The 24,814-nt window shown below is 42.4% G+C and overlaps 2 protein-coding genes and 2 pseudogenes across 2 annotated transcripts; 1 reads left to right on the top strand and 3 right to left on the bottom strand.

Annotated features, from left to right (window-relative positions):
- LOC115670977 (ankyrin repeat-containing protein BDA1-like) lies at positions 1 to 3,756 on the bottom strand (annotated as a pseudogene).
- A 5,981-nt stretch (positions 3,757 to 9,737) lies between these two features.
- Positions 9,738 to 17,659, top strand: LOC115671338 (25S rRNA (cytosine-C(5))-methyltransferase NSUN5-like). The gene is made up of 13 exons (XM_030592883.2): positions 9,738 to 9,957; positions 11,259 to 11,317; positions 11,873 to 11,923; positions 12,384 to 12,519; positions 13,029 to 13,114; positions 13,546 to 13,644; positions 13,797 to 13,850; positions 13,971 to 14,115; positions 14,342 to 14,403; positions 14,596 to 14,683; positions 15,746 to 15,829; positions 15,902 to 16,063; positions 17,378 to 17,659. The coding sequence occupies exons 1-13, from the start codon at positions 9,738 to 9,740 to the stop codon at positions 17,599 to 17,601; spliced, it is 1,470 nt and encodes a 489-aa protein (XP_030448743.2). The 3' UTR covers positions 17,602 to 17,659.
- A 532-nt stretch (positions 17,660 to 18,191) lies between these two features.
- Positions 18,192 to 19,006, bottom strand: LOC115670983 (17.1 kDa class II heat shock protein-like). Its single transcript, XM_030592406.2, has one exon. The coding sequence runs from the start codon at positions 18,930 to 18,932 to the stop codon at positions 18,435 to 18,437; it is 498 nt and encodes a 165-aa protein (XP_030448266.1). The 5' UTR covers positions 18,933 to 19,006; the 3' UTR covers positions 18,192 to 18,434.
- A 2,167-nt stretch (positions 19,007 to 21,173) lies between these two features.
- LOC115670984 (18.8 kDa class II heat shock protein-like) lies at positions 21,174 to 22,225 on the bottom strand (annotated as a pseudogene).
- Between the last annotated feature and the right edge of the window lie 2,589 nt (positions 22,226 to 24,814).

Below are 24,814 nucleotides of genomic sequence, written 5' to 3' on the forward strand. Positions count from 1 at the left end.
TCAAATCAAATAAAACAACCATCCATTATACATGTAAACTGCATCTTTTACATAGATTCAACACGCTTAAAACATTTATTGTTTACACTAGCACATACACACATGCATGCATACTCAAATGTATCGTAGCTAAGTAGTCTAATCGGCACACTGAACAACACATATTGTGTAGCATAACCTCTTACATGGCCTTAGGGCTCAGGGCGCATCTTCTGGACAAACACATTTGCAACCATATACAGCCACTAAGCTATAAGATGCTCCGGCTTGCGTTTTGTCGAGGCTTTGCGAGAACCAATTTCAGGACTTTGCGTACCAACTTCACGATCAATCGAACAACGTGGCATAGGAAAAGAAGAACCATCAATCCAACCCATGCAAGCACCGCCCGTCCAACTGTTCGATTGAAAGTACTTAGTTCACTCTCCGGTGTGAAGACAAATATGGAGATGGCATAAGTCGCCGCTGTGAAGGTTATTGCAATCCACATAGCCAGCATTGCGATCCATGTGGAGATCCGATGCCGCCTTAGAGGAAGACCACTTATGAAAAGCATAATGGTGCTAAGCGATGTGATAAAGCTTATCGTGTTACATGTTATGAAAAACTTGTACAAAATCGAGTTCTTAACTGCCATTATGGACTCGCCCGCGGTATGTGCTGTCATATTATCTTTGCCCAAGGAATCATCTTGCCAAAGGCCGCCAGGTGGAGTAATACTGGCTTGGAATGCCATGGTAGCTAGCAATATCGCTACCACCATTAGCGTCTTATGCATACTTTTTTGCCACTCTCTCTTCATTATCTTCTTGTTCTCCTTCCCTATAGGTGGATGGAAGGCGGTGACCGTGTTATTCACATTGACTGCTCCTCCAAAAGGGTCATGATTTTCTAAAGTTCGAGGAACAAAATCCGTAATCTCCGAGGCTCTTCCTGCGCTTTCGGCTTGTGCCAATAGGCTGAGTGCTGTGAAACCTCTGGAGTTCGTAATGTTTGGATTTACTCCCTTTTTAACCAGGAAGACTATAGTCTGCAAAAGAGTAACAATAGAATGTATCAATTGGGGTCAAGTTTGAACTAGACAAGCCCATGTTATATTTATTTCAAGATTAACTTTGGTACTAGTGTTTTTTCAGTCTTGTAGCGTTTGTGACTATTATTTGACGCCTTCACAAGGGAAACCTATCCCTTGTTGAATCTCTTCTGCTATCTCTAGTTTTATGTAAGGGTGTTAAAAATACCCAAATCGAACCCAAAATTTCGAGTCTTTTCGGTTTGGGTAATAAGTAAAGAAATTTCGGTAGTTTGACAGTTCGCTTCACTTTGGGCCGGGCTTCAAGGTTTGCTCCTCTCTTTTTTTTCCTTCGCACATACTCTCTCTCTCCTTACTCTCACTGTTCACTCACTGCTCTCCTCTCACTCGCTTCTCTCTCTTCCTCTTCCCTCACGCTCTCTATCTTCATCTCTCTCTTTCATGGTTTGCGAGTGCCTGCAGCCACCTTGAGACCACACCAGCGGAGTCACCAGCGCTTCCCTCCGCCATCGCCATAAACCTTGTTGTCAAGGCTCGCGGCGATGGACGAGCTCCAAATATGGAAGTTCACGGTCTTCATGCTCGGCTCTGTCAAGGGGCTTCGCACTGAAAGTTCTCCGTTGTCCTTGTTGGTCCATGGCCAGTGCCTCCAAATTTGGCTTGAACTCGGCCATACTCCAGATCTGTTGGTGGCAATGGCTCTAGATCTGGACGTGACCATGACTCCAGATCTGTTGTGGCCACACTACGCAGAAAAGACTTGCTAGTGTAGTTAGAAGAGAGAACTCGCCAAAGAGGACTCGAACGGAGGATGATGGAAGGGGACTCCAGGGAGAGATAAAAGAGGATCTTTGGTTCTGGGGTGTAGCGTACACATACCCAAAAGTTTCGGTCGGTTCGGGTATCCCAGAAACTCGAACCTTTGACAACCCAACTTCTAATCTAGATAAAATTAGCATGAAAATAGCGCGAAGTGTAAAGTTAATTATCTAGACTAGTTACTTCTTTTCCAAATATCATAGTCTTCAATAATTTATAAATAGGTACCTTTTAGCTTCTGAAAATTATAGGACACTTAAATATCTTATGTGGGAAAAGAACACAAATAGTACCTTAATTTTGACCCAATACGCAATGTCATCCTCCAACTTTTAATTCATTCAATGTTGTCCTTGAAGTATTTCCAAATGTTCAATTTAGTTCCTAAAATTTTAATTTATTCAATTTAGTCTCTCAATTTTCAATAAAAAAAACTCAAAAGTTTTCATAATTACACTATTGCTTGGATTTTAGAAATTTTTTTTTATTTCAATCCATTTCCAAAATCAATACAAATTTGACTATCTTTTTCTTACTTTTTCACCTTTTTTGACATTTATAAATGTAATGATAGTTCTATTTAAGCATATTTTAACTTATGATCTCTATAGTAGCAAAAGTATAATCTCATTTAAAGTTGTATCGGGTTGATATTCCTACTATTTTAATTTCCTAATTTATAGATTTAACTAAATTTATTGAGAAAACACAAAACCCAAAAAACTTGAATTTTTAATCTATCTAGAAAAAAGGAACGAGATTTAGATTAATATAAGTACGAGAAATATGTAGATATACGAATGTCATTGTAAAATATTCTTATGAAAATACTTATTTTAAAGTTGAAAGGATTATGTATCCGATATAACTCTAACCTTTTTACTATTATAGAGATTAGAAGTTAAAATACACTTAAATGGAACTATAGTAATATTTGTAAAAATCAAAAAGGTAAAAAGATAATAAAAATACAAAATATTTTTTATTTAGGAAATTGATTGAAATGAGAAAAATATTCTAAAATCTGAGGAATAGTGCAATTGTGAAACTTGTAAATAGTATCGAATGATTTATTTGACTTTGTTATGGAAAGTTGAGAGACTAGATTAAACAAATTGAAAGTTTAGAGACTAGAACAAACATTTATTAATTGTTCGAGCATCACGTCGAATAAATTAAAAGTTCAAAGATAACATTGCATATTGGGCCAAAGTTTAAGGATTATTTATATCATATCCACATCCTAGAACCGCCTGTTTTTTTTTTATAAGCTCACTGTATTTGACTAGTACAAAGGCTTGGTTGTATGAACATACCTTAGCTTGTCTATTTGCAGCAGCCAAATGCAAAATAGTGTCTCCATATTCATCAGTTGAGTTGATGAACTGATCATCACCCACGATATCTATCAAAAGCTTCAAAGCTTCCGGTCTGTTATGCTTCACGCATAAATGCAAGATCGTCTGGCCATTATCGACGACACGACGGGCTGCATCAGGTCTTGCTCGAACCAAGCATTCCAACACATCCACACGGCCTTTCATGGCCGCAACATGAAGAGGGTTTCTTTCGTATTTGTCACGGACGAAACATATTTCAGGGCTGACTCTTAACAAGCTTGCCACTATGTTAAGGTACCCTTTTGCTGCCGCGAGATGAAGAGGCGTGGATCTCTGAGAATCCTGCTCTCTTGCCAGCTCGGGCTTCCGAGCTAGGACCTCTTCCACGAATTCCAAGTGTCCGAGCATGGCTGCGATGTGCAGAGGAGTCTCGGTGTGATTCCCGATCATGATTCGGTCGAGAAGCAGCTTATCTTTTGCGAGCAACTTGAGCAAAGAAGGCACATTGCCTTTCACAGCGGCTTCGTAGAGCTCGGACTCCATGTTTGGCTCTCTAAAATGGGAGTTTCGGAATACCTACACCTCCATTTGGGGACTTGAATATATAGTGTCACCAAATCAACCTTCAAGGTAGGCTTGACGAAGACCGAAAGATGACTAGTGGATAATTAGATAATGGTTACAAATAAACTAGTACCATTGGCACATTAGGAATCGGTCATCTCTACACGGTAATTCCCATTGATTTCGATCTTGCACATGGTCTAAGGTCAACGTGGAGGCATTAGCCTTGCTGTGCCTCCAACAAATTCTGCCAAAGAGAGTTGATCTTCATTTTCTACCATTAGAATTTCAATGATTAAAGGACCATAGGTTTCTGATTGTATTTGATCTGTCATAAAAGGCCTAAATGGTACAATGCATGGAAATGAATCACATAAAAAAAAGAAAATATTCGATGATTCCATAATACTACGTCAACAACTGAGTGGAAGGCATTTTTGTACTCATATCTAATTACAAATTGACACATTTCCATTGATGTGGAACCGAATAAAAATAAAAAATGAAGATTTATAGAGTGCATCTACTCCTCTTTTTTATCTCTTTTTTCTCCTCCATTCACAGCCACCTCAAAGCCCAACCTCGGCGTCTCCCCCGCTATCGCCATTACCAGAGCCGCCGCCGTCGCACCTAGGCCGACCACTACCGCGCATCCAAGTCAAGCCACTCCCTCCATCTTCTTTGTGCTTGGTCGGTTCCATCCTCCTCTGTTCTTCATTTTACTTTTTGAGCTCGTAGCGTTGCGGTTGGTCCATGATAGTTGGGATCTCGACTTGATCGTCAAAGCTCGCGGCCATGAACAAGCTGTCGTTGCCAGATGTGTGGACAAGCTACCTCGTGTGTCATGGATGAGGCTAGATCTGGAGGCACGACTGTAGATCTGGACCAGCAGTGTCACTAGCCAAAATAGTGCTCGACGCCGCGTCGAGCTTTTGCGCTAGAGTCGCTAGTGTTGTGTCCAAGCCGACCATTGTTTCGCGTCCAAGCCGCGCCACCCCTCTGTAGTCATTGTGGTGGGCTCCGCCCGAAACACATGCAATAGCTATGTCACATCAGCTTCTACATAGTACTATGGACATTTGTAATCAATTTGTAAGCGATTCTAGATAGATACATATTTGCCAAATCAGTATCTGATGTGGTACTATGGAACCATCAAATATTTTCTTGAACCATAAGTCATATTAGGCTGATTTCTCATTCAGATGAAAATACCTCAGATCTTTCTGGACACAAGCGCTTAGATAGATATTGTTCGCCGCTCTATATATTAAAGTAACAAATCAAAAAGCAAAAAATCAGAACGGCTGTTCATGTGGAGATCTTTTATGATTTCTTTTATTCAATTTTTATGTAAATCAAATTATTATTTTTAACTTTCATTATAATTATAGATGATAATATTTTTATTTATACTGTATAATATACCAATTAAAGGTAAAGCTATGCCCACTGTATTCTTTGTTTTCTTCACTATAAACCCAGTCAAACTCGACAGGGACCCTATTCTTTATTTTTTTTCACTATAGACCTAGTCAAACTCGGCAGGCGGATCGGTCGTAGACAACTGGAATCCACTTAACAACTGGTTCTTGGGCCAATTAAGAAAGACCCCGCAGTCTCTTCTTTAACTTTGTTGTCGTGTGAAACTGAATTTTAATCTGTTTGAAAGTCCATTGGCCTGAAGGAAGCTACCACTCTCTTGATCGTCCCTTCTCTCGAGTGCTTCACTGCGACCATGCAAGTTCTTCCCTCAAACCACCACCAGACATTTCACACAATCTTAGAGATGATTGGCTAAGCTCAAAGACGAAAGTTCTCTAAGGTAATTTCGCCGAATAACCATAGATATATCAAACACCATTCCTGTCCGTTTCTTACGACCATGGACATGTATGAAAGCGTAAACTTGACCTGCGTAGACCAAATGCATATAATGTCCCCACCAAATGGTCCCGGGATGCATACCGCAACTTCCTAAACACGGCATGCCAACTTCTAAAGCTCTTTTTATAGTCTTATTTGAGCCTTCACATTACCTAATCTGCCAGCTAAGGGGGCGTTTGGCAAGTTGCCAAATAGTGAAAATTTATTTTCTTTTATTTCTAGAATCAGTTTGGAAACAGAAATCCTTTTGTTAAATTTATTATGCCCGGGCACAAATTTGCAAAAGATTGATCCCAAAATCAGTTTTAGAACATAATCAAGAAGCAAAAAAAAATAATATCTTATTGATTCTAGAACAATTTTTTCATTTTTGATTCTTCTTGATTTTCTTCTTCCTTTTTGGTTTGTTGTTTTTCTTCTTCCCGATCTGCCGCTGGCTTGCCATGACGGCGAGGCCTCGCCCAGCCATGGCGAGGCTGACCTCGCTGTCCCGACCGGGGAGGGCGGCGGTGCCTCGCCGGCCCTGGCGACCGGCCATGGCCAATGAAGGGAAGGGCAAGAAAGGAAAAAAAGAAGAAAAAAAAAGGAAAAAAAAATTCAAAAATTCAAAATATAATTAAAATATTATTAATGAAAGGAAATTCTGTATAGTTACCAAATAGATTTCAGTTCTTTTTCTATTCTAAGAATAGAAATTTTGGACAGTTATCAAACGCTTTCAAACGTTTAGAAATTGTTCCCAAGCACGGAATAAAAAAGAATCATTTCTAAGCAAAATCAATTTATGAGCACGGAATCATTGCCATGCGCATCCTAAGATTACTCAACTTGATGGATTCTGTTAGGAAGATGCTCGAAATGAGCAATACTGCCATAACTGCATTTACGCTTAGTCTTTCAACCAACATAGTTGTTAATGATTTCGAGCTAGCAAGTTGAAGCGCAATGAGTGCAAGCAGCAGTCTTGCTTTACATTCGACTTGCCCATTTTTGTTCTGATGAAATTTGCGATCCAATTTTCACGGAACCATCCAGATTCCTCCAGCGACAGTCCAACTTGTAATTCAATAACTACATTGACAGCAAGCGAGTTGAGAAATTCACAGCTGTCCAAGATTGGCGAAGAGAAGTAAAAAACCTAAAACTAAAGCTGTGAGACAAAGGTGGCAAACATCTTGAAGACTCAATTTGAAGCAAAAAAAATTGTCCCACTTGTAGTCTAAGAGTGCGCATGGTAACGATTCTGTACTTGAAAACTGATTCTGCTCAGAAATGATTCTTTTTGATTCCGTGTCCGGGAACAATTTCTAAGCATTTGAAAGCATTTGTTAACTGTCCAAAATTTTTATTCTTAGAATAGAAAAAGAACAAAAATGCATTTGCTAACTATACAAAATTTCTTTTTATTAATAATATTTTAATAATATTTTGAATTTTTTAATATTTCTTTTTTTTTTTTTCTTTCTTTCCCTTCCCTTCCTTGGCCATGGTCGGTCGCCGGCGCCGGCGATCGGCCACAGGCTAGGGCTGGCAAGGGCGTCGCGGCCCTCGCCGCCGACCTTGCCAATCGCGACGGCGAGGTCGGCCTCGCCTTTGCTGGGCGAGGCCTTGCCATCACGGCCGCCCTCGCTGGCCTGGCTTGTGGCCAGTTGCCGGTGGCAGGCCAGGAAGAAGAAGAAGAAGAAACCAAGAAGGAAGAAGAAAATCGAGAAGAATCAGAAATAGAAAAATTGTTCTTATAATCAATAAGTTATTTTTTTTTCTTCTTGATTTTGTTTCAAAACTGATTTTGGGAATAATTTTTTGCAAATTTGTGCTCGGAAAAAAAATTTAACAAACGGATTTCTATTCTCAAACTGATTCTAGGAATAAAAAATAGAAATTTTCATTTTTGGTAACTTGCCAAACGGGTCCTAAAATTACAAGATTAAAAATCTTGTCAAACAAGTTAGCTTTTTGAAAGACGTGAACGGAATAAAAAAAAATTCGACCCTTGACATTTACGTCATTTTATCTGATTGAATGCAATAAAATTTTAAAGATTCGTTTTCTAGACGATCCCTCTAAAATAGGGAAGGGGGTATTCTAAGAATATTCTTAGTGACTTCGTTCTCTATTTCTATTTGAGACAATCCTAAGAAAAAAGTATTTTGTTTCCACCGAGCTAAAAATTTCCCTATTAAGTTTCTTCCCAAATAGAAAGAGCAAGAAAACCAAGTCATGTAACAAAATTAAGGATGTTACGTACTCGGATCACTTGCTTTTACTGCATTCAGAAAACATGGTCACGAATTCTTGAGAAAGTTTCGATTGTTCCTCGCGTGACTGATGTAACGTAATCTTTTCATTTTGACATTCAATCTTCCAACACCGGAGGTGGTGAGCAATGTACATTAGGAGGACGGAGAGCCGCCGCGCCTACCGCTGGGGACGTACTAGGGTGCGTTTGGTTGGGCCACCCCATGATGTGGATTTTGATCCTATCCATCGTGTCGATGGCTGCGGTGAGGACTTCTCTGATGTCACTTTACTCCTAGCAGTGTATTAGCACTTTCAGAGCACACATTCGAAGGCATTAGGCTTTTCCCTTCTGATCTTGACACCGCAAGCAGGCGCCCAGCTGCATTGGCCTCTTCGTGGATGCATCCAGGCCCGGCGCGACCGGCTGCCGATCGTTTGGTCATGGAGAAGATGCAGATGAAGCCTTGCGCAGGGGAACAACTCAGATTAATTTCTCAAAGAAAATCAACTAATAAAATGGTTCTATGATTGGTTATATTACCTCTTGGTAGACCTGTTAAATGGGTGGGTCGGATCGGGCCAGGTTATAAATGATCCGACCCAAATTAACTCATTAACTCGTTTATGACCCATTTATTTGTGATGTACATATCCCGACCCATACCCAACTCGATCCATATTGCTAAACACTTCTATATTTAATCAAATCTAGGAAAACTTGTTTGTTATGACTTTTTTTTAAAATTATACTACTAAAACATTTTTATACAAACACAAAGCTAGTGAACAATTTTTATATATTTTTTTAAATTGAGGTATAGGATGTCGTCCTAGGAGAAAATATTGGGTGGTCCGGGACCTCCACGGAGGCGTGGTCCCGGACCACTCAGGAAGCGCCACGTGGTCCACGTGGCGCTTGTGGGGCCGACTCGCCAGGCCACGATTTTCTCCGCAAAAAATAATTTCCATCCTCTTTCCTAGCCTGCACGCTAGCCCTACGTGCCCTCTCCCTCTGCTCTGCAATTCTCTCTCCTCTCCTCTCCGTCCTTTCCTTTTCTCATCAGAAGACGAACAAGAAAAGCAAATATATTTCCTCTCCAGCGTCTCTCTCTCCAGCAAACGCGCTTTCAAATTTTGAATCTCTTTTTTGGGCTCTCAGATTTTGCTTCTCCGCTTTCAAATTTTGAATCTCTTGTCGAGAGGCGGGTGACCGCCCCTCGGCCTCTGCCTCACCCCCTTTCGAGCGCGCGACGGGCGGCCTTAATGTGCTTCGTCGGCGACGGCGGGGAACGGCCGCTTGACGAACGCCCGAGTAGAAACGAGCGGAGAAGCAAAATCTGAGAGCCCAAAAAAGAGATTCAAAATTTGAAAGCGCGTTTGCTGGAGAGAGAGACGCTGGAGAGGAAATATATTTGCTTTTCTTGTTCGTCTTCTGATGAGAAAAGGAAAGGACGGAGAGGAGAGGAGAGAGAATTGCAGAGCAGAGGGAGAGGGCACGTAGGGCTAGCGTGCAGGCTAGGAAAGAGGATGGAAATTATTTTTTGCGGAGAAAATCGTGGCCTGGCGAGTCGGCCCCACAAGCGCCACGTGGACCACGTGGCGCTTCCTGAGTGGTCCGGGACCACGCCACCGTGGAGGTCCCGGACCACCCAATATTTTCTCGTCGTCCTAGAGCCAAATGGGCCCAAATCGAGGCCCGGATTGGCCCACTAACTAGCCCAGCGAAGCCATAGGATGTCGTTCCGGAGCCAATTGGGCCCAAAACGGCGCTCCCTCTTCTTCTTCTGCGTTTCAGTTGAGACTGCGCTCGACTCTTCTCTTCTCTTCTCTCCGAGCTGCTCCGACGGCAAGCGATGCGCCCGTCCGCGGCCGCCAATAAAGCGGGCATCCGGCGGCTGAGCAACGCCGAGCGCTCGGCCTACTTCGCGCGCAGGGAGGCGGCGAAGGTGTTGCGGTGCGTCCTGCAGGGCGACGCTCGGCGGCGGGCCGTCGGCTCCGTCAAGTCGCTCGTCTACAGCCCCTCCGTCAGGAACAAGCGAGCCACTTTCGCCTTGGTGTGCCAAACGCTCAAGCGTAAGATATTTAGAGTTACGCGCGGTGCATGCGTGAGCTTTTGATTCCGTCTTGCTTCTCTCGCATGGAAGGCTGCGTTTCGAAAGCCGTTGCCTGCTGGAGTTGGCTTAGTTTTTGTTCCGGCGGTAGAGTTTGTCTCGAGTGATTGAGATTGATGTTGTATGACGGTTTTACGTTCTCTACTGGTGCTGAAATTTATGATTTGGTGATGGTATTTCCATGATTTACGGCAAGTGGTAGCTGCGTTCTGTTTAATAGTTGGAATGGACCATCATATGATGTTACCAGCATTATGATATTGGCGAAAGTGACGAGGTTGCATGGTTTGGAAATGCTTGATTTTGGCCGAAACCAAAACTTATAAATTTCAATGGATGATGAATTCTGTGCAATCGAAATGAAGCTTCAAAGTCTCATTTGAAATAGAAGCCATGGGGGATGTCTCTGTTTGTAAGGTGTTGAATGACGGAGTGGGAGAGTGATGATGATAGCTGAAGTAGAAGAGAAGCCCCGCTGATTCTACTTATGGAAATCCCTTGTCCTTGGATCAGCCCATTGCCATTTCACTTTCTGCTTGGCAGTTAGTCAAGTGGCAGTTTGAACTGGCATGTCCCACATGTGGCATTGTGAGAGGATGGAAATGAATCCACCGTTCTTCTAGATTGATCCAAGGCAGATGTAGTTTGAGTTTAGAAAGTCAAAACCCAGATAAGCACTTCCATTTGGGCCAAAAACATCCTTCACTGCTCAGCATCTTTTGCTGAAGTAGCTTTCTGTAAAAGAAGAGCCACCCTTTGAAGTATATAAGCAAAATTGTTCTTAAATAGCTGCAAATTGGAAACCTTCTGGATCTGATAAAAAAATGCATCTTGATTAATTATGTAGTGCATGGATTGTTTTAAAGAAGATACTTTCGATTAAAAATCCATTTCTTGCTTACTTTTCTGATTTATGTGATCTTGACATTGCGTAACTGGCCGCTGGCTCAGATTTAAGACGTCATTGATTTAGTAGGCTGTATCAATTGCTCTAGTTCCGTTTTTCTCCACTTTTCTTTTTGTTCAGTTCTTTGTTTTATTCCATTTCCTCCATGTGGTGCAACTTTTGTGTAATTATTGCTTTTGAGTTGCAAAATTAGTACTAATGGAGTATATATCTACTGGCTATTTTCAATATGCTTTTTAACTCAATATTCCTCATGATGCATGCTCGCAACAAATTAGATTAGAGTCTTCTGTCAAACATTTGGCTTCATCCCTTGCTTTTTCAATAGAATGATCTTTTATCTGATGCTGTCTCAGATCTTCCTATTATAAAGAAGATCTTGCAGGATGCTCACATTGTAAATAGCAAGTGGAAGGTAAAATTATCCATTCACTTGTATGCCTACTCATGTAACGAAATTAATTTCTTCTTGCGATATGAGGATGAGATAATTTAAAGTTTTCTTTGACTCTGTCTATCAGTTATATTTGCTAATATACTTACTTATTGTTGCTTTGAAATATTCAATGACGACTAAATAAGTTGCAAGTTCCACTTCTCACTATAGTATACTATCAGAAGAGAATAATGCCAGAGATACTTAGACTCATATATCAAATGGATTTACTAGATGAATATGATAGATTCCTGTTGAGTGCTTAAATGGCCCACAAACATAAATAATTACTTATGTTTACCACATCATTTAGTAAACTCATCTAGGATATGGGTCTTAATATCTTTAGCATTTCTTGTCAAAAAAGTGTTCTCGGGAAACTTTTGTAATCTTCAGATGAGTATCTCTTGCATTGGTTCTTTAGATGTGGGAAGTGTCTGGTTTTTGATAGGACGTGCCAAATTTCCAGCTTATCCAGCTATTGCTTAATAACTTGGCTTGCACATTTTATGTTCTCTACTTTTGCTCTTGCAGAGAAAAGAAGACTTGCTTTTCATAGCGACATACGACGTTCTCTTTGGTCAAGTAGGTCATTAACTTTCCTTAGACTCAAGAGTGCATCGTGTTTCAGTATTCTCACTGCATTGGGCTAGCTTATGCTTACTGTATCCTGGACAATAGTTCAAGTTTTTTTTCCTCTTTAATCTGTATGGTGAATGAAATGCTAGGGCTTTTCCAGTGTGAACACTTAGCAGTAATCTAAGGAGTTGGGACCGTTAAAAAGCAAGAAGCACATCATTCTCTATGTCTCCTCCCATATTTAGAAACAAATGATAAAGTGTTTTTTCACCAAGTAGACAAGTGTATTAGTTAGGGCTAGTATATCAAACCTATTATATGGGCTCTTCTTACATGCAGCTTGTGGTTGTAGGGAGGTGCTTGTTGCTTCAGGGATTGGCATAAATATATGGTCATTGAATTTGGTCCATTTGGTAATGATTTACTATTAACTGCAGCTGATTTGCAAGAGTACTCTGTGCTGCAGGCAAAGCAGTCAACTGGTGATGCGGAGGAATTTATCATCCACCATAAAATTAAGTTGCAGTCAGCTTTAGAACAATTGTTATCGAGAAAGAAAGTCAATGGTGTAGATGAATTGACAGCCCTTTATCAAAAAGGAGGTCTATATTCGTTCCTCTTTTAGCTTTATTGGATTCCATTCTTTCATTTTGAGGCAGAGCTTAATCATGCTTGTGTTGCAAAATTCTCAGAATTTGTCCATTTAAACTATTTTGCACTGTTTTTGAAAATCCTACAACCCCCAACACACGCAGGCAGTTGTTTTCTTTAGTTCCATTCTGAGAACTCAATATAAGTTCAATGTAGCACAGAAATGACACTTTATATTTTGTTTGAATAATGAGTTTTAGGGACTATCAATTAGAGAACTCTTAAAAGAAAGGAACTTGTACTTGAACGCAGCTACTTTCAAATCTTGCTTTCAGTTGGATGGTCATATGGCCGTGGTGTTTCTGACGGAGGGAATTGTGCTGCCTTTCTGCCTATATGTCCTATCCTTTTATAAATCTGAACTAGTCACCAATTTCATTTCAGTTGTTGAATAAGATATGCAAATAACACCTACTAGACTGTGATGTTCATGTAATGCAGCTTCTGATTTCTCATGCAGATACTCCTAAACCGCGATATGTTAGAGTGAATACTCTGAAATTGGAAACTAGATCTGCAATGCTTGAATTGGGAAAGCTAACTAAGGTATTTTGCTAGTGTGAATTCTTATTGGATCCATTGCATGCCCGAGTACATCATGTGTGCATGAAATAACTATAAAGTGGACGAGAAGAAGATTTTTACTGGGGAATCTGCAACTTAGAAGAACAGAGACAAATGGGTGTTGGTCTTCTTGATCCCTCCATTTTAAGTACTGTGTCACCTTTGATTGACAATTCTATTAGTTAACAACGTGTACTGCTAATTATTTTGAATGCTGCGTAACCTTGAATTTACAGTATGTCCACCCTCTGATGCTTTTTGATGCATTAGTATTTCCCAATTAAGTGAAGGACAAGATCTCAATGACATCATGGTGTGTTCTAAGAATGGAGTTTGCATGCTGTTCCTTTAAATTTTGAGTTTTCATTGGCTATGTACTGAAAGTTAATGGGATTTATTCTTGTGTTACATAGGTTCAAAAGGATAACCTGCTTCCTGACCTGCTGATTCTGCCGGCCGGTACTGATTTGCATGATCATCCTCTTGTCTTGAACGGAAGTGTCTTTATGCAAGTGGGTGTCAGGAAAAATTACACTTCAGCTGCTGTCATGATGTGGTTCTAGTGTGTTTTATCTAATATTTAGTTTGATGGATGTTCCATGTGTTTTATCCAATGTTGAGTTTGGTGGAGAGAGATGTTTATTTTGAATATCTAATTTTGCAGGGTAAAGCAAGCTGTATGGTTGCAGCAGCCCTTTGTCCTGAGCCAGGCTGGGTGGTGAGTTGCTTTTTGCTACTGTTTCTAATGTTCTCTCTCTGAGGTCTACTTTAATCTCAATGAAGATACCTTGCCATTTTTCCTGAAATGGTTCACATATTTGATCCTCCTTTTCCAAAGGTTCTTGATGCTTGTTCTGCACCTGGAAACAAAACTGTCCATTTAGCTGCTCTCATGAGGGATAAAGGAAAGATTGTAGCTTGTGAACTCAATAAGCAGAGAGTTCACCGTTTAGAAGATACTATCAGGCTCTCTGGCGCTTCCAGTATCCTTTTTCCCCGATTACCAGTATTTCGGCATCTACCGACACCTTGATTGTATGCATCTGTTTGTATTTTATTTACAACTGGTGCGTTGTCTTAACATTTGGGAACATTGGTTTAACCTGCTTGAGAACATTGGTGATTCACTTTTGCATTCTTGGGTTCTTCTCTTTGTCATGTAAGTATTTAGACTATTGTCCGCTTGTTGGGAGCCTTGATAGCTGCTAGACATCCATGTAGTCCACGGAGATTTTTTAAATTTGACCCCAAGCGTTCACCCATACAACAAGGTAAAGAATCATGACATGTAGTCCATGGTATTCTTGGTTTAACTGCACATGTTTTCGTGGTGCTTTGCAACCGTCATTTATGGAACCTCACCCCCAGAAAATTATTATTTCCATTTCTTCAAGGGGGGTGGGGTGGGTTGTCTGTCTTTCCTGTGCTTTTCTACACATAGTCACGAGAGTTCACGTTTGCAGGTCCGAGCAATTCTTTTAGATCCGTCCTGCTCGGGATCTGGGACATCTACTGAGAGATTGGATCATCTGCTTCCTTCTTACACAACCGGTAATTATCCATTATTTATTCAAGAGTTTTATTTTAAATAGTATCCCATGGCTTTCTGTTTTCAGGAGTTAATGACTACTATCAATGTCTCGTATCATATATATCATATCTGTGCATCTTTTGCATATTACTATATGGGAAAAAGCCACCAAAAACCCCAAACTTTGCCATCCGTGATACATTTACCCCGAATTTTTTTTTGTGACACCAAAAACCCCGAATTTTGCTTTTTGTGACACATTTACCCCAATGTATTTAGTCCATGGGCATTTTCGTCTTTTTTGCTTTTTCTTTTTTTTTTTCTTTTTTTTTCCTTTCCGGCGAGGGGGGGCCTCGCCGGCGTCGGGCGAGGGCTGCCCATCGCCGAATCCGGCGAGGGGGGCCCTCGCCAGATCGGGCGAGGGCTGCCGGCGTCGGCGAGGGCCGCTGGCGTCGGGCGAGGGCCGCCATCGCCGGATCCGGCGAGGGGGCCCATCGCCGGCGCCGAGCGAGGGCCCTCGCCGCGGCGTCGAGCGAGGGCGGCCCTCGCCGGCGTCGAGCGAGGGGGCCCTCGCCGGCGCCGAGCGAGGGCGGCCCTCGCCGCGCCGAGCGAGGGCGGCCTCGCCGGATCCGGCGAGGGCCGCCCTCGCCGGCGTCGGCGAGGTTCGCCCTCGCCTCGAGTCGGGCGAGGGCCGCCCTTGCTCGCGTGCGAGGGCGACTCGCCGGCGTCGGCGAGGTCCGCCTCGCCGGGCGAGCGAGGGCGGCCCTCGCCCGATCTGGCGAGGTCGACCCTCGCCGGATCCGGCGATGGGCAGCCCTCGCCCGACGCCGGCGAGGCCCCCCCTCGCCGGAAAGGAAAAAAAAAGAAAAAAAAAAAAGAAAAAGCAAAAAAGACGAAAATGCCCATGGACTAAATACATTGGGGTAAATGTGTCACAAAAAGCAAAGTTCGAGATTTTTGGTGTCACAAAAAAAAGTTCGGGGTAAATGTGTCACAGATGACAAAGTTTGGGATTTTTGGTGGCTTTTTCCCTTACTATATTAATAATGTCCAAAACCCATTGATATGTCTGGGTTATCCAGGTCATGCAGCTGATGGTACAGAAATAGCGAGGCTCAATAAACTTGCAGCTTTTCAGAAGAAGGCCCTGACACATGCATTATCTTGTAAGGTTGCTGATCGATTCTAAGACCATTAGTAATGCATCGGAAGGATCTCATGTATTTTTCTCTGTACAGTTCCAGCTGTAGAAAGAGTCGTTTATAGTACGTGCTCCGTCCACCAGATTGAAAACGAAGATGTAGTACAGTCTATCCTCCCTCTTGCTGCATCTCATGGGTTTCGCCTGGCAGCTCCCTTACCCCAGTGGACTCACCGTGGTCTTCCAGTTTTCGAAGGCGGTAAGTGCCGTGTCATTTGATTTTAGCCTTCAGGAGGACTCTTTCTTTGCTCGCTTTAAAAGGGCCTAATACCCAAAAAAAACCCCAAACTTTAGCCTTTGTCCCAATTATATCCTAAATTTTTTTTTGTCTCATAAAAAACCCCAAACTTTTACTTTTGTCCCAAATCTACCACCGTTAACTTTTCCGTCAAATATTACCGTTAATAATTATTTTAATATTATTTTTATTTTTTCGAATTTTTTTATTTTATTTTATTTTTCCTTTCCTTTTCTTTTTTTTTCCCTTCATCTTCAACCTCTGGCCGGTCGCCGGTGTTGGGCGAGGTCGGCCTCGCCCGCCCCCGACGAGGTTTGTCCTCGCCGTGGACTTCGCCAGCGGCCGGCGGGATCGAGCCCTCGCCGGATCTGGCGAGGCTCGAACTCGCCGGCAACCAGCGAGGACGAACCTCGCCGGGGGCAGGCAAGGCCAACCTCGCCCAACGCCAGCGAGGTCGAGCCTTGCCCGCCCCTGGCAAGGTTCGTCCTCGCCATGGCTGGCAAGGCTTGGTCCCGCCGGCTAGTGGCGAGGTCGAGCCTCGCCGCGGCCGGTGAGGACGAGGCCGGCGGGACTGAGCCCTCGCTAGCGTTGGGCGAGGCCGACCTCGTCGGCGTTGGGCGAGACCGAGCCTCGCTAGCCATGGCGAGGATAAACCTCGCCGGGGGCGGGCGAGGCCGACCTTGCCCAACGCCAGCGAGGTCGAGCCTCGCCTGCCCCTGGCAAGGTTCGTCCTCGCCATGGCTGGCAAGGCTTGGTCCCGCCGGCTAGTGGTGAGGTCGAGCCTCGCCGCGGCCGGTGAGGACGAGGTCGGCGGGACTGAGCCCTCGCTAGCGTTGGGCGAGGCCGACCTCGTCGGCGTTGGGCGAGACCGAGCCTCGCTAGCCATGGCGAGGACAAACCTCGCCAGGGGCGGGCGAGGCCGACCTTGCCCAATGCGGGCGAGGCCGACCTTGCCCAACGCGGGCGAGGCTCGACGTCGGCCAGAGGTTGAAGGTGAAGGGAAAAAAAAAAAAGAAAAGGAAAGGAAAAAGAAAAGAAAAGAAAAGAAAAAATCAAAAAATAAAAAAATAATTATTAACGGTAATATTGGACGGAAAAGTTAACGGTGATAGATTTGGGACAAAAGTAAAAGTTTGGGGTTTTTTATGAGAAAAAAAAAGTTTAGGATATAACTGGGACAAAGGCTAAAGTTTGGGGTTTTTTTTTTGGGTATTAGGCCCTTTAAAAGTCGGTCTCGGCCTTTGCCTCCTGAATCACTGTTCCCTTGTCATGCAGCTGAAAAGTTGCTGCGGACCGATCCCGTAGAGGACAAAGAGGGTTTTTTCATTGCACTGTTTGTCAAAGAACATGTCGACAGGCACCGAGGAATTCAATCTGGATTGTCTACTCAGAAAACCAACAGGAGAGTCTCCGGTTCGACAAAGAAGAGATTTGTAACGGGTACTAAATTGTCCAGGTTGCTTTTTTACTCATCAGGAATGCAGACTAAAACTACTTGAGAATCGTCATGATATTTGCCTTTCTTGGTATTCTAATTGCATGTCATTTGATCGGTTCCACTGCGAGTCCTATAGAGAGCATCTAAAACTTGATTGAGCAAATCGATCGGTCTTGACGAGTCCTTGAAAAATATATTCGAATCGTCGGAATACTGCAATTAGCACACCGTCCCGAAGTGAACTTGTCCCTCGGCTCTTTTTGCTTAAGTAAGTTCAGCATGCGACTGGAGTTCAATTTATCAGAACTTGTCTTAGTAACGTTCAAAGGGTGCCACCGGTCTTTCTCTGTGCATTCATCAGATTCAGCAACTCAACAAAGACGCGCTCCTCGTCTTCGATCCTCGAATTTCTTAGGTTGTGCACCCGTTCAAACCCACGAAAGTGCTCCATTGGGGTCGATATGGTTTTCTAATTCCGTGAGGTTTCTCAAACGGGACAAATCGATCGCGGCTCTCAGTGAAGAGCAGACCCTGACATGAAGTTCCAATAAAACTCCGAGGAAATCTGCGGATTCACGGAAAAGATTCCGATCGTGATCGGTCGGAGACAAAAGGTCAGATGGGAACGTTGGCCATTCTAGGTATGTCTGATTCTTGCATACCGCGATATCACCGGTTTTTTCATGTCCATTGATACGACAACCCCCTGTTGAGTAACAAGACTTATGCAACAAACTCATTCCGGAAGACCCCCACACAACCAGACTTTAACACTACTACTCACACACGACAGAAGAACAAAAGAAGAAACTTCTTTCTCGTTTCTTCGACCCTCTTATTCTTTCTCCATATTATAGGCCCTGGACATGGTACACGCACAAGTCACGGGCAGTTTTAAGCGATCTGGACCTCGATGGTTTTGGGCTTCTTGGGCTCCGGCGGCGGCCTCTTCTCCACCGTCACCGTCAGCACTCCATCCTGGTACGCCGCCGCTATCTTCTCCGTGTCCGCGTTCTCCGGCAGCACGAACTTCTTCAGGAACTTCCCCAGCCTCCTCTCCATCTTTATGTAGTTCAGCAGCCCCCCTCCCGCCCCGTCGTTCTGGTCCTTCTCTTTCTCCCTCTTCCTCTCGCCGCTCACCACCAGCACGTTCCCGTCCTCCACCTGGACCCTGATCTGGTCCGGCTTCAGCCCCGGCATGTCGAGCACGAACACGTACGAATTCGGGTACTCCTTCACGTCGGCAGGAGTCGCTGCCATCGCCTTCCTGTCGCGCAGGAAAGCGCGGGACGGGGCGTGGTGGGACTTGGCGTCGGCCTCGTCGGAGAGGTCGAGGAGCTCGTGGAGGGTGTCCAGGACAGTGGTGTCGAAGCCCATGTCTCTGAGATCCATGCTTTTTCAGCTGCTAAGCTTTGAAACTGAAGTGTGTCTCTCGTGTTTCTTGGTGCAGTTGAAGTCGTGGGAGTCTCTGGGATTTATATGGAGGTGACGAAGTCGGTGGCGCGCCGGTAACCTTGTAGATGTAGATGCTTCGACGAGGCTCTGTGGAATTCTCATGCCAAGGAGATTTTCCTGTTGTCCAGGGTCTCTCAGGCTATGATGACAGGTGGTGATTGAGCGCACAAGTCACTGACACATCACAGAGCTTGCATGGCATCATTCTTATCTTTTGTTTTTTCCAATTTTTTTTCTGCCTTCCTTGAATTTGAAAACCCAACTATAATAAATAATGACCATCGATCTCAAACCTTAGTTTAAGCTAAAATAGGATGCCTGTGGTAATTCGATTTTTGTTCAGGTAACTAACGGATGGAAAAACAAATAGAGAGAGAGAGAGAGAGAGAAGCTCCATTGATTGGACCAAAAAGCATTTTCACAATACTTCCTGGTTTCCCTTCAAAATGCCAAAAAAAGAAAAAAGGATCACATTGGTTCCAAAACAATCTAATAACTACTGTTAATATTTTTTTTTGGAGATATAGAAAGTTTACTGCTAATTGAGATAAAAATCACAATTAGTCCTAAACATATTGCAATAGTGTCGATTTAGTTATAAACATTTTGATATAGTACCAATTCAGTCATTCCGGTTAATTTTGGTAGGATATTGCTGATGTGGACACCCGCCGTACCACGTAAGCCGGTTGGCGCTGACGTGGATAACTTTTAATAATATTTTCGTATTTTTTGAATTTTATTATTTTATTTTCTTTCTTCTTTTTCTTTCCTTCCCTTCCTTCTCCCTTTGGCCGGTTGCGGAGGTTCGGCGACCGGCCAGAGGCCATGGTCGGCGAGGTCAACCTTGTCGGATGGTCGCGAGGGAGGTCTTGCACTCGGCTGTGAGGCTCGAGCCATTGCTAGAGGCCGCGAGGTCAAAAGCCATGATCTCGCGTCACCAACGAGGGCAAGCCTCGCCATGGCTGGGTGAGGCTACCTTCACCTTCACCTCTCCAGTGGCCGGTCGCCGAACCTCGGTGATCGGCCGGAGGAAGAAGGGAGGGAAGGAAGAAAAAAAGAAAATGAAAGAAAAGAAAAGAAATTCAAAAAATATTATTAAAAGTTATCCATATCAGTGCTGGTTGTACCATGTAAGCCGACCGGCGTCCACGTCAGTAATATTTAGCCAAAATTAGCCGAAAGGACTGAATTGACACAAATACAATAAGTTTAAGACTTCTTTGACACTTTTCCCATCAAAACGAAATTAAGAAGTGTAGACATTGCTAATCGAACCTTTGTATTAGTTGTAAATATTCTAGGATATTTAAGATAGAGGGAGAGAATAGAGAATCGATAAAAACTATATTTTTACTCAATTAATTCATATTAATATATTAGAATCAAGGATATTTATATCCAAACAATACATATACAAAACAAAATAACTAATAAGAAAATTAGTTATTTTAGAGAATAACGAAATAACAAATGATATTCTACTAATAATATCTCTAACAATGTTTCTTAACAGCGAATACAATATCCACAAATATTCTTTAACGAAAGAGTAGGCTTATAATCTTTATTATAAAGATATTCTAGTAATTAAAGAACTCAAAATTTATTGCTTCGTGGTGGAATTTGGAAGAGGTGGGATGTGGAGAAAGCATCGCTCCAAAAGCAATCGTGAGCCTCTTTCATACGTGGTGGGGCACTAGGTGGCCCCGACCCCCACGTGGCTTTAGCATATCAGTGTTCGGGTCGAACTGGACCGGTTCAATGAATAACTACTATCGCACGAGCTCAGAACATGTGTGCCTATATTATTTTTCTATCATATAACCTTTTATACGAGACTCACATGATTTAATAATTGAGATGGCGTATGCGAGTTTCACTTCATCTCAATTGCTAGAGAAATTTCTTCTCGAATCATGTCGTGAAGATTTTTTTATATCAATCAGGCTACTATATTCCGATTTAGTTGTCAACATTCTATGATGTTAAATTCAATCGATCTAGTATATGTTAATCTGTGATTGATAAAATACATATTGAAAACCCTTATTAGATTCATTACCCAGAGACAAGTTTCATTACACATATCAGAACCCCATGCAAAGTCATGCAAAATAACAGAAGGAACTACAAGCGCACCAAAACTTGCCTAGACACAATTAGAACAGGCCATCATCAACCAGCCTTCACTTCAATGGTCTTGGTCTTCGGCTCCGGCAGCTGCACCTTCTTGACGGCGACCCTGAGCACCCCGTCCTGGCATGCCGCCGTCGCCGTCACTGTCACCGTCTCCACATTGACGTTCTTTGGCAGCGCGAACTTCCTCATGAACTCCGGTCCTCCTCTCCATGCTCAGGTAATTGGCCCCTTCTTCTTTCTACCTCTTCCTCTCCCCGCTCACGACGAGCACGTTGTCATTCTCTATCTGGACCTTGATCTCGCTAGCTCTTATCCCGGGCATGTCCTCGACGAAGACGTAGGAACTTGGGTACTCCACGATGTCAGCGGGAGTCATGGCCATGGCCTTCACGTCGCGGACGTAGTCGCGCGAGGGGTTGTTCCTCGATTTCTTGGGTGTTGCGGAGGCAAGCGATTGAAAAGTAAAAATAGACAGAACAAGAAAATAAATCAGACACTAGATTTACGTGATTCGGTCGTAGTGACCTACGTCTACGAGAAGAGTAGTACGGAATTCCACTATAGATCAAGCGATACAACGGAGATTAATTACAATCATACTCGTGTCACTCGAACACTCTAAGTGTTTTCTAAGCCCCAATTACACCCAAAAGCTCATGCAGTGTTTAAGCCACAATTTTTCACAAAATAATCTCTCAATCTCACGAAAAAATTAAAGACAAATTCTTACCACAAGAATTTAATCGGCTACAACACACTCGGATATCTTTAGAATGTAATTCCCTAGTAGAAGCTTCTTTTTGATGATCTTCACAAATAACGTCCCTTCTTATTTAGAGGCAAGAATTGGATCCAAATTAGAAAACCTCTTTTCAAGACACCTTCAATAATTAGGAAACCTTTTCTAACTAGGAAACCATTCAATTAGCAAACCTATTCAAAATAGGAAACCTACTTGAATTAGGAAACTTTCCTTTTCGGGCTCAAAATCGAGACATAATTTTAACATCGGGCTCGTCGGGGAAGTCGAGCATGTCTTCGAGGATCCCGAAGAGGCGTGAGTCGAAACCGAGATTCCGCTGATCCATATGTTGTCTGCTTTTCCTCGTCCAGAAAAGAAGAGGACTGTGTGTGATTGTGGGATGAGGAGGCTGGTGTTATAGTTTACTGGGGTTTTATAGAGTAGGTTTGAGGGGGGATCGCCATGAGAGAGGTCTTGAGAAAGGTCTGGAGACGAGTACAGTGGACTGTTCACGATGGGTTTTGAGTTGCTTCGGTAATCTTCTGCAATTTACTATAAAGATTACTAAATAGTGACATTCCCCTTTTTTAATGACAAGTAGTCCATTTGATTCATCTATAGTAATCAATCCCATTTTCCTATGATAGAGCACACTAGAACGTCGAATAAAATTCAAAATTTGCCATCGTTTTAGTAAATCCTTCATTAGGTAAGGTTTCTTTCGTTGATCAAAGGCTGTAAGGAAGGATTTAAATTTAGATTTAAAATGTATATAAAATAGTTCCAAAGATTATTTTTAAAATAAGTTTTCAATCATATAGTACCCACAATTCGATTATTACTTATTTTAATAAATAGAACTTAGAAGAAAACGTGTCGAAATTTGAGATTGACAATCTCCTATGAACTATGGCTAGAAAAAAGAAAAGAAGAAAGAAAACTACCTTTGATTAATCCTTTCTAAACATTGATTTTGTTTATCATGGTTAGAAAGTCCAATGTAAAAACTTAAACCGAGAAATAGAGGGAGAAGGTATATTAAAGCACAAACAAAATTAACTAGGGCATAATTTGGCTTTGATACCATAATAAAAGGTTCAACCCAAAAGTTTAAACTGAAAAGTGGAGAAAAAACGTGTATATAAAAAGCATGGAAAACCTACGGTTAAGCGATATGGAATAATCATACTTTAGAAAAATTTGAGGTTGAAAGTTAACTTATAATTTGCTTCATATGCCTCATAAATATAAGAATGATACAAGCTCCTATTTGTGGGGGCGAATGTATGATACAAGCTTCTTAACAAAGGAAGCATGACGGGATCATATCATTAATCAAGGGTCTAGGGTCCCCTATGAGAAAAAAAGGGACCGCATCCCAGGTGCAAAACTGACTGGTTACCAACATAAAGATAATTTATGAACTGTAAGATAACTTTTGCATTGCAAATACTTAAGAACGTAAAGGTAATTTAATAACTCCGAAGCTAATTTTACGAACACAAAAATATGATTTACAAACATCATTTTGCAGTTATGACACAATAAAGATGTCACTACAATTAGACCTTGTTAGCAATTTATTAAGATCAAGTATAATTAAGATCATCAACAATTAGCACTCACTCAATTTACTAATTACAAGGGAAATGACTACCTTAGAGGTGCATTACATCTTATAGGGTAAATTGCTACTTCGAATTACTTACGATATTGTCTTAAGAGATGTTACTTCTTTGAAGGTAAATCGCTCATTTTATCACATGAGAGTGCTTACACTTGGTAATTTCCTTATAACATAGTAAATTACCTCAAACCATCGCAAGTGATATAATACTTGCTAATTGACCTAAAGCTATGGTAAATTGGCTAAACACCTCATAATAATATTGTACTTACTGTTCGTACAGTTTTATTAAAAATAATGACATTTCTTTCTTTACCCTTTGTAAGTTGGGGATGTTGTCACTTGTAATTATCCATTGATGATCTAATTTTCTTCAATTAGTTGTAATTGTTAGTTCATTATTGTTGACACCTATTTTAATTTGCCCAAAATTAATTATGCAAAAATTAGTAATTAAATTTTAATTCCTAAAACAAAAAAAATGTTTTTAATTCTAAGTGCATTGCATATAGACATTAGACACATTTGCATTAGTAGGGCTTATTAGAGCATGCTTTCTTGATTAATTTTTCAAATTTTAAAAAATTTAAAAAAAAATTCGGAATGGGCTGAGTCAGGGCCGGGTCGACCCGACCCTCTCTTTTTTCTCTTTTCCCCTCGCGCGGGCCCTAGCACACTCATTTTTTTCTTTGTTTTTCCCTTCCGCCTGAGCTGGGCCCGGCCTGGCCCAGCTCTTTCTTCTTCCTTCTCCTCGCTGCCGACCTCTCTCTCTCTCTCTCTCTCTCTCTCTCTCTTGTTTTGCTCTGTTCTCCACCGTCCAACCAATGGACGATGAAGCGGCCATCCCTGTCCCCTCCAAGCAGAGGATGGACAGGGAAACACGGCAATGGGACTTGTAACGTCCTGAATTCGACCCACTTTCGTTATCAATAAAATGGATATGTATTTCTTATTTCGTTTTAGTAAGTCTTGTTCGGAACTGATCATTCTCGGGATACTGACCAATAGGGAATGGCTAACTAGGAAAACGGTACGTGGACCCAAGAACTCGACCGTGAATTGAGTCCGATTCCGAGAAACGACGAGGGAATATTTTGTGCCAATGTGGGCCGATCCAAGGAGAGTGACGGATTTGGTTTGGCCAGCGACGTACGATCGGATCGCGGGTGATTCCGCACGGCCGAGAGTACGCGTGGCGAACGATCCCGAACTTATTCCGAACAATCGCAACCCCCGGAACTAGCGATAAATCCTCATGTTCTCTAGGAGATTGAGATCATCACGACTCGAGCAATCCTAAGTCGATAC

The sequence above is a fragment of the Syzygium oleosum genome, unplaced genomic scaffold, assembly GCF_021117445.2.
Source record: "Syzygium oleosum isolate NSW1041296 unplaced genomic scaffold, Sole_v2.1 Sole_v2.21, whole genome shotgun sequence".
NCBI classification, from domain to species: domain Eukaryota; kingdom Viridiplantae; phylum Streptophyta; class Magnoliopsida; order Myrtales; family Myrtaceae; genus Syzygium; species Syzygium oleosum.

What these genes read in the sequence shown, in the direction of transcription:
- LOC115670983 (XM_030592406.2), bottom strand. Translation starts at nt 18,932, where the DNA reads ATGGATCTCAGAGACATGGGCTTCGACACCACTGTCCTGGACACCCTC.
- LOC115671338 (XM_030592883.2), top strand. Translation starts at nt 9,738, where the DNA reads ATGCGCCCGTCCGCGGCCGCCAATAAAGCGGGCATCCGGCGGCTGAGC. An exon ending in TTGTAAATAGCAAGTGGAAG is followed by an intron (nt 11,318 to 11,872) that starts GTAAAATTATCC and finishes TTGCTCTTGCAG; the next exon opens with AGAAAAGAAGACTTGCTTTT. An exon ending in GTCCTGAGCCAGGCTGGGTG is followed by an intron (nt 13,851 to 13,970) that starts GTGAGTTGCTTT and finishes CCTTTTCCAAAG; the next exon opens with GTTCTTGATGCTTGTTCTGC.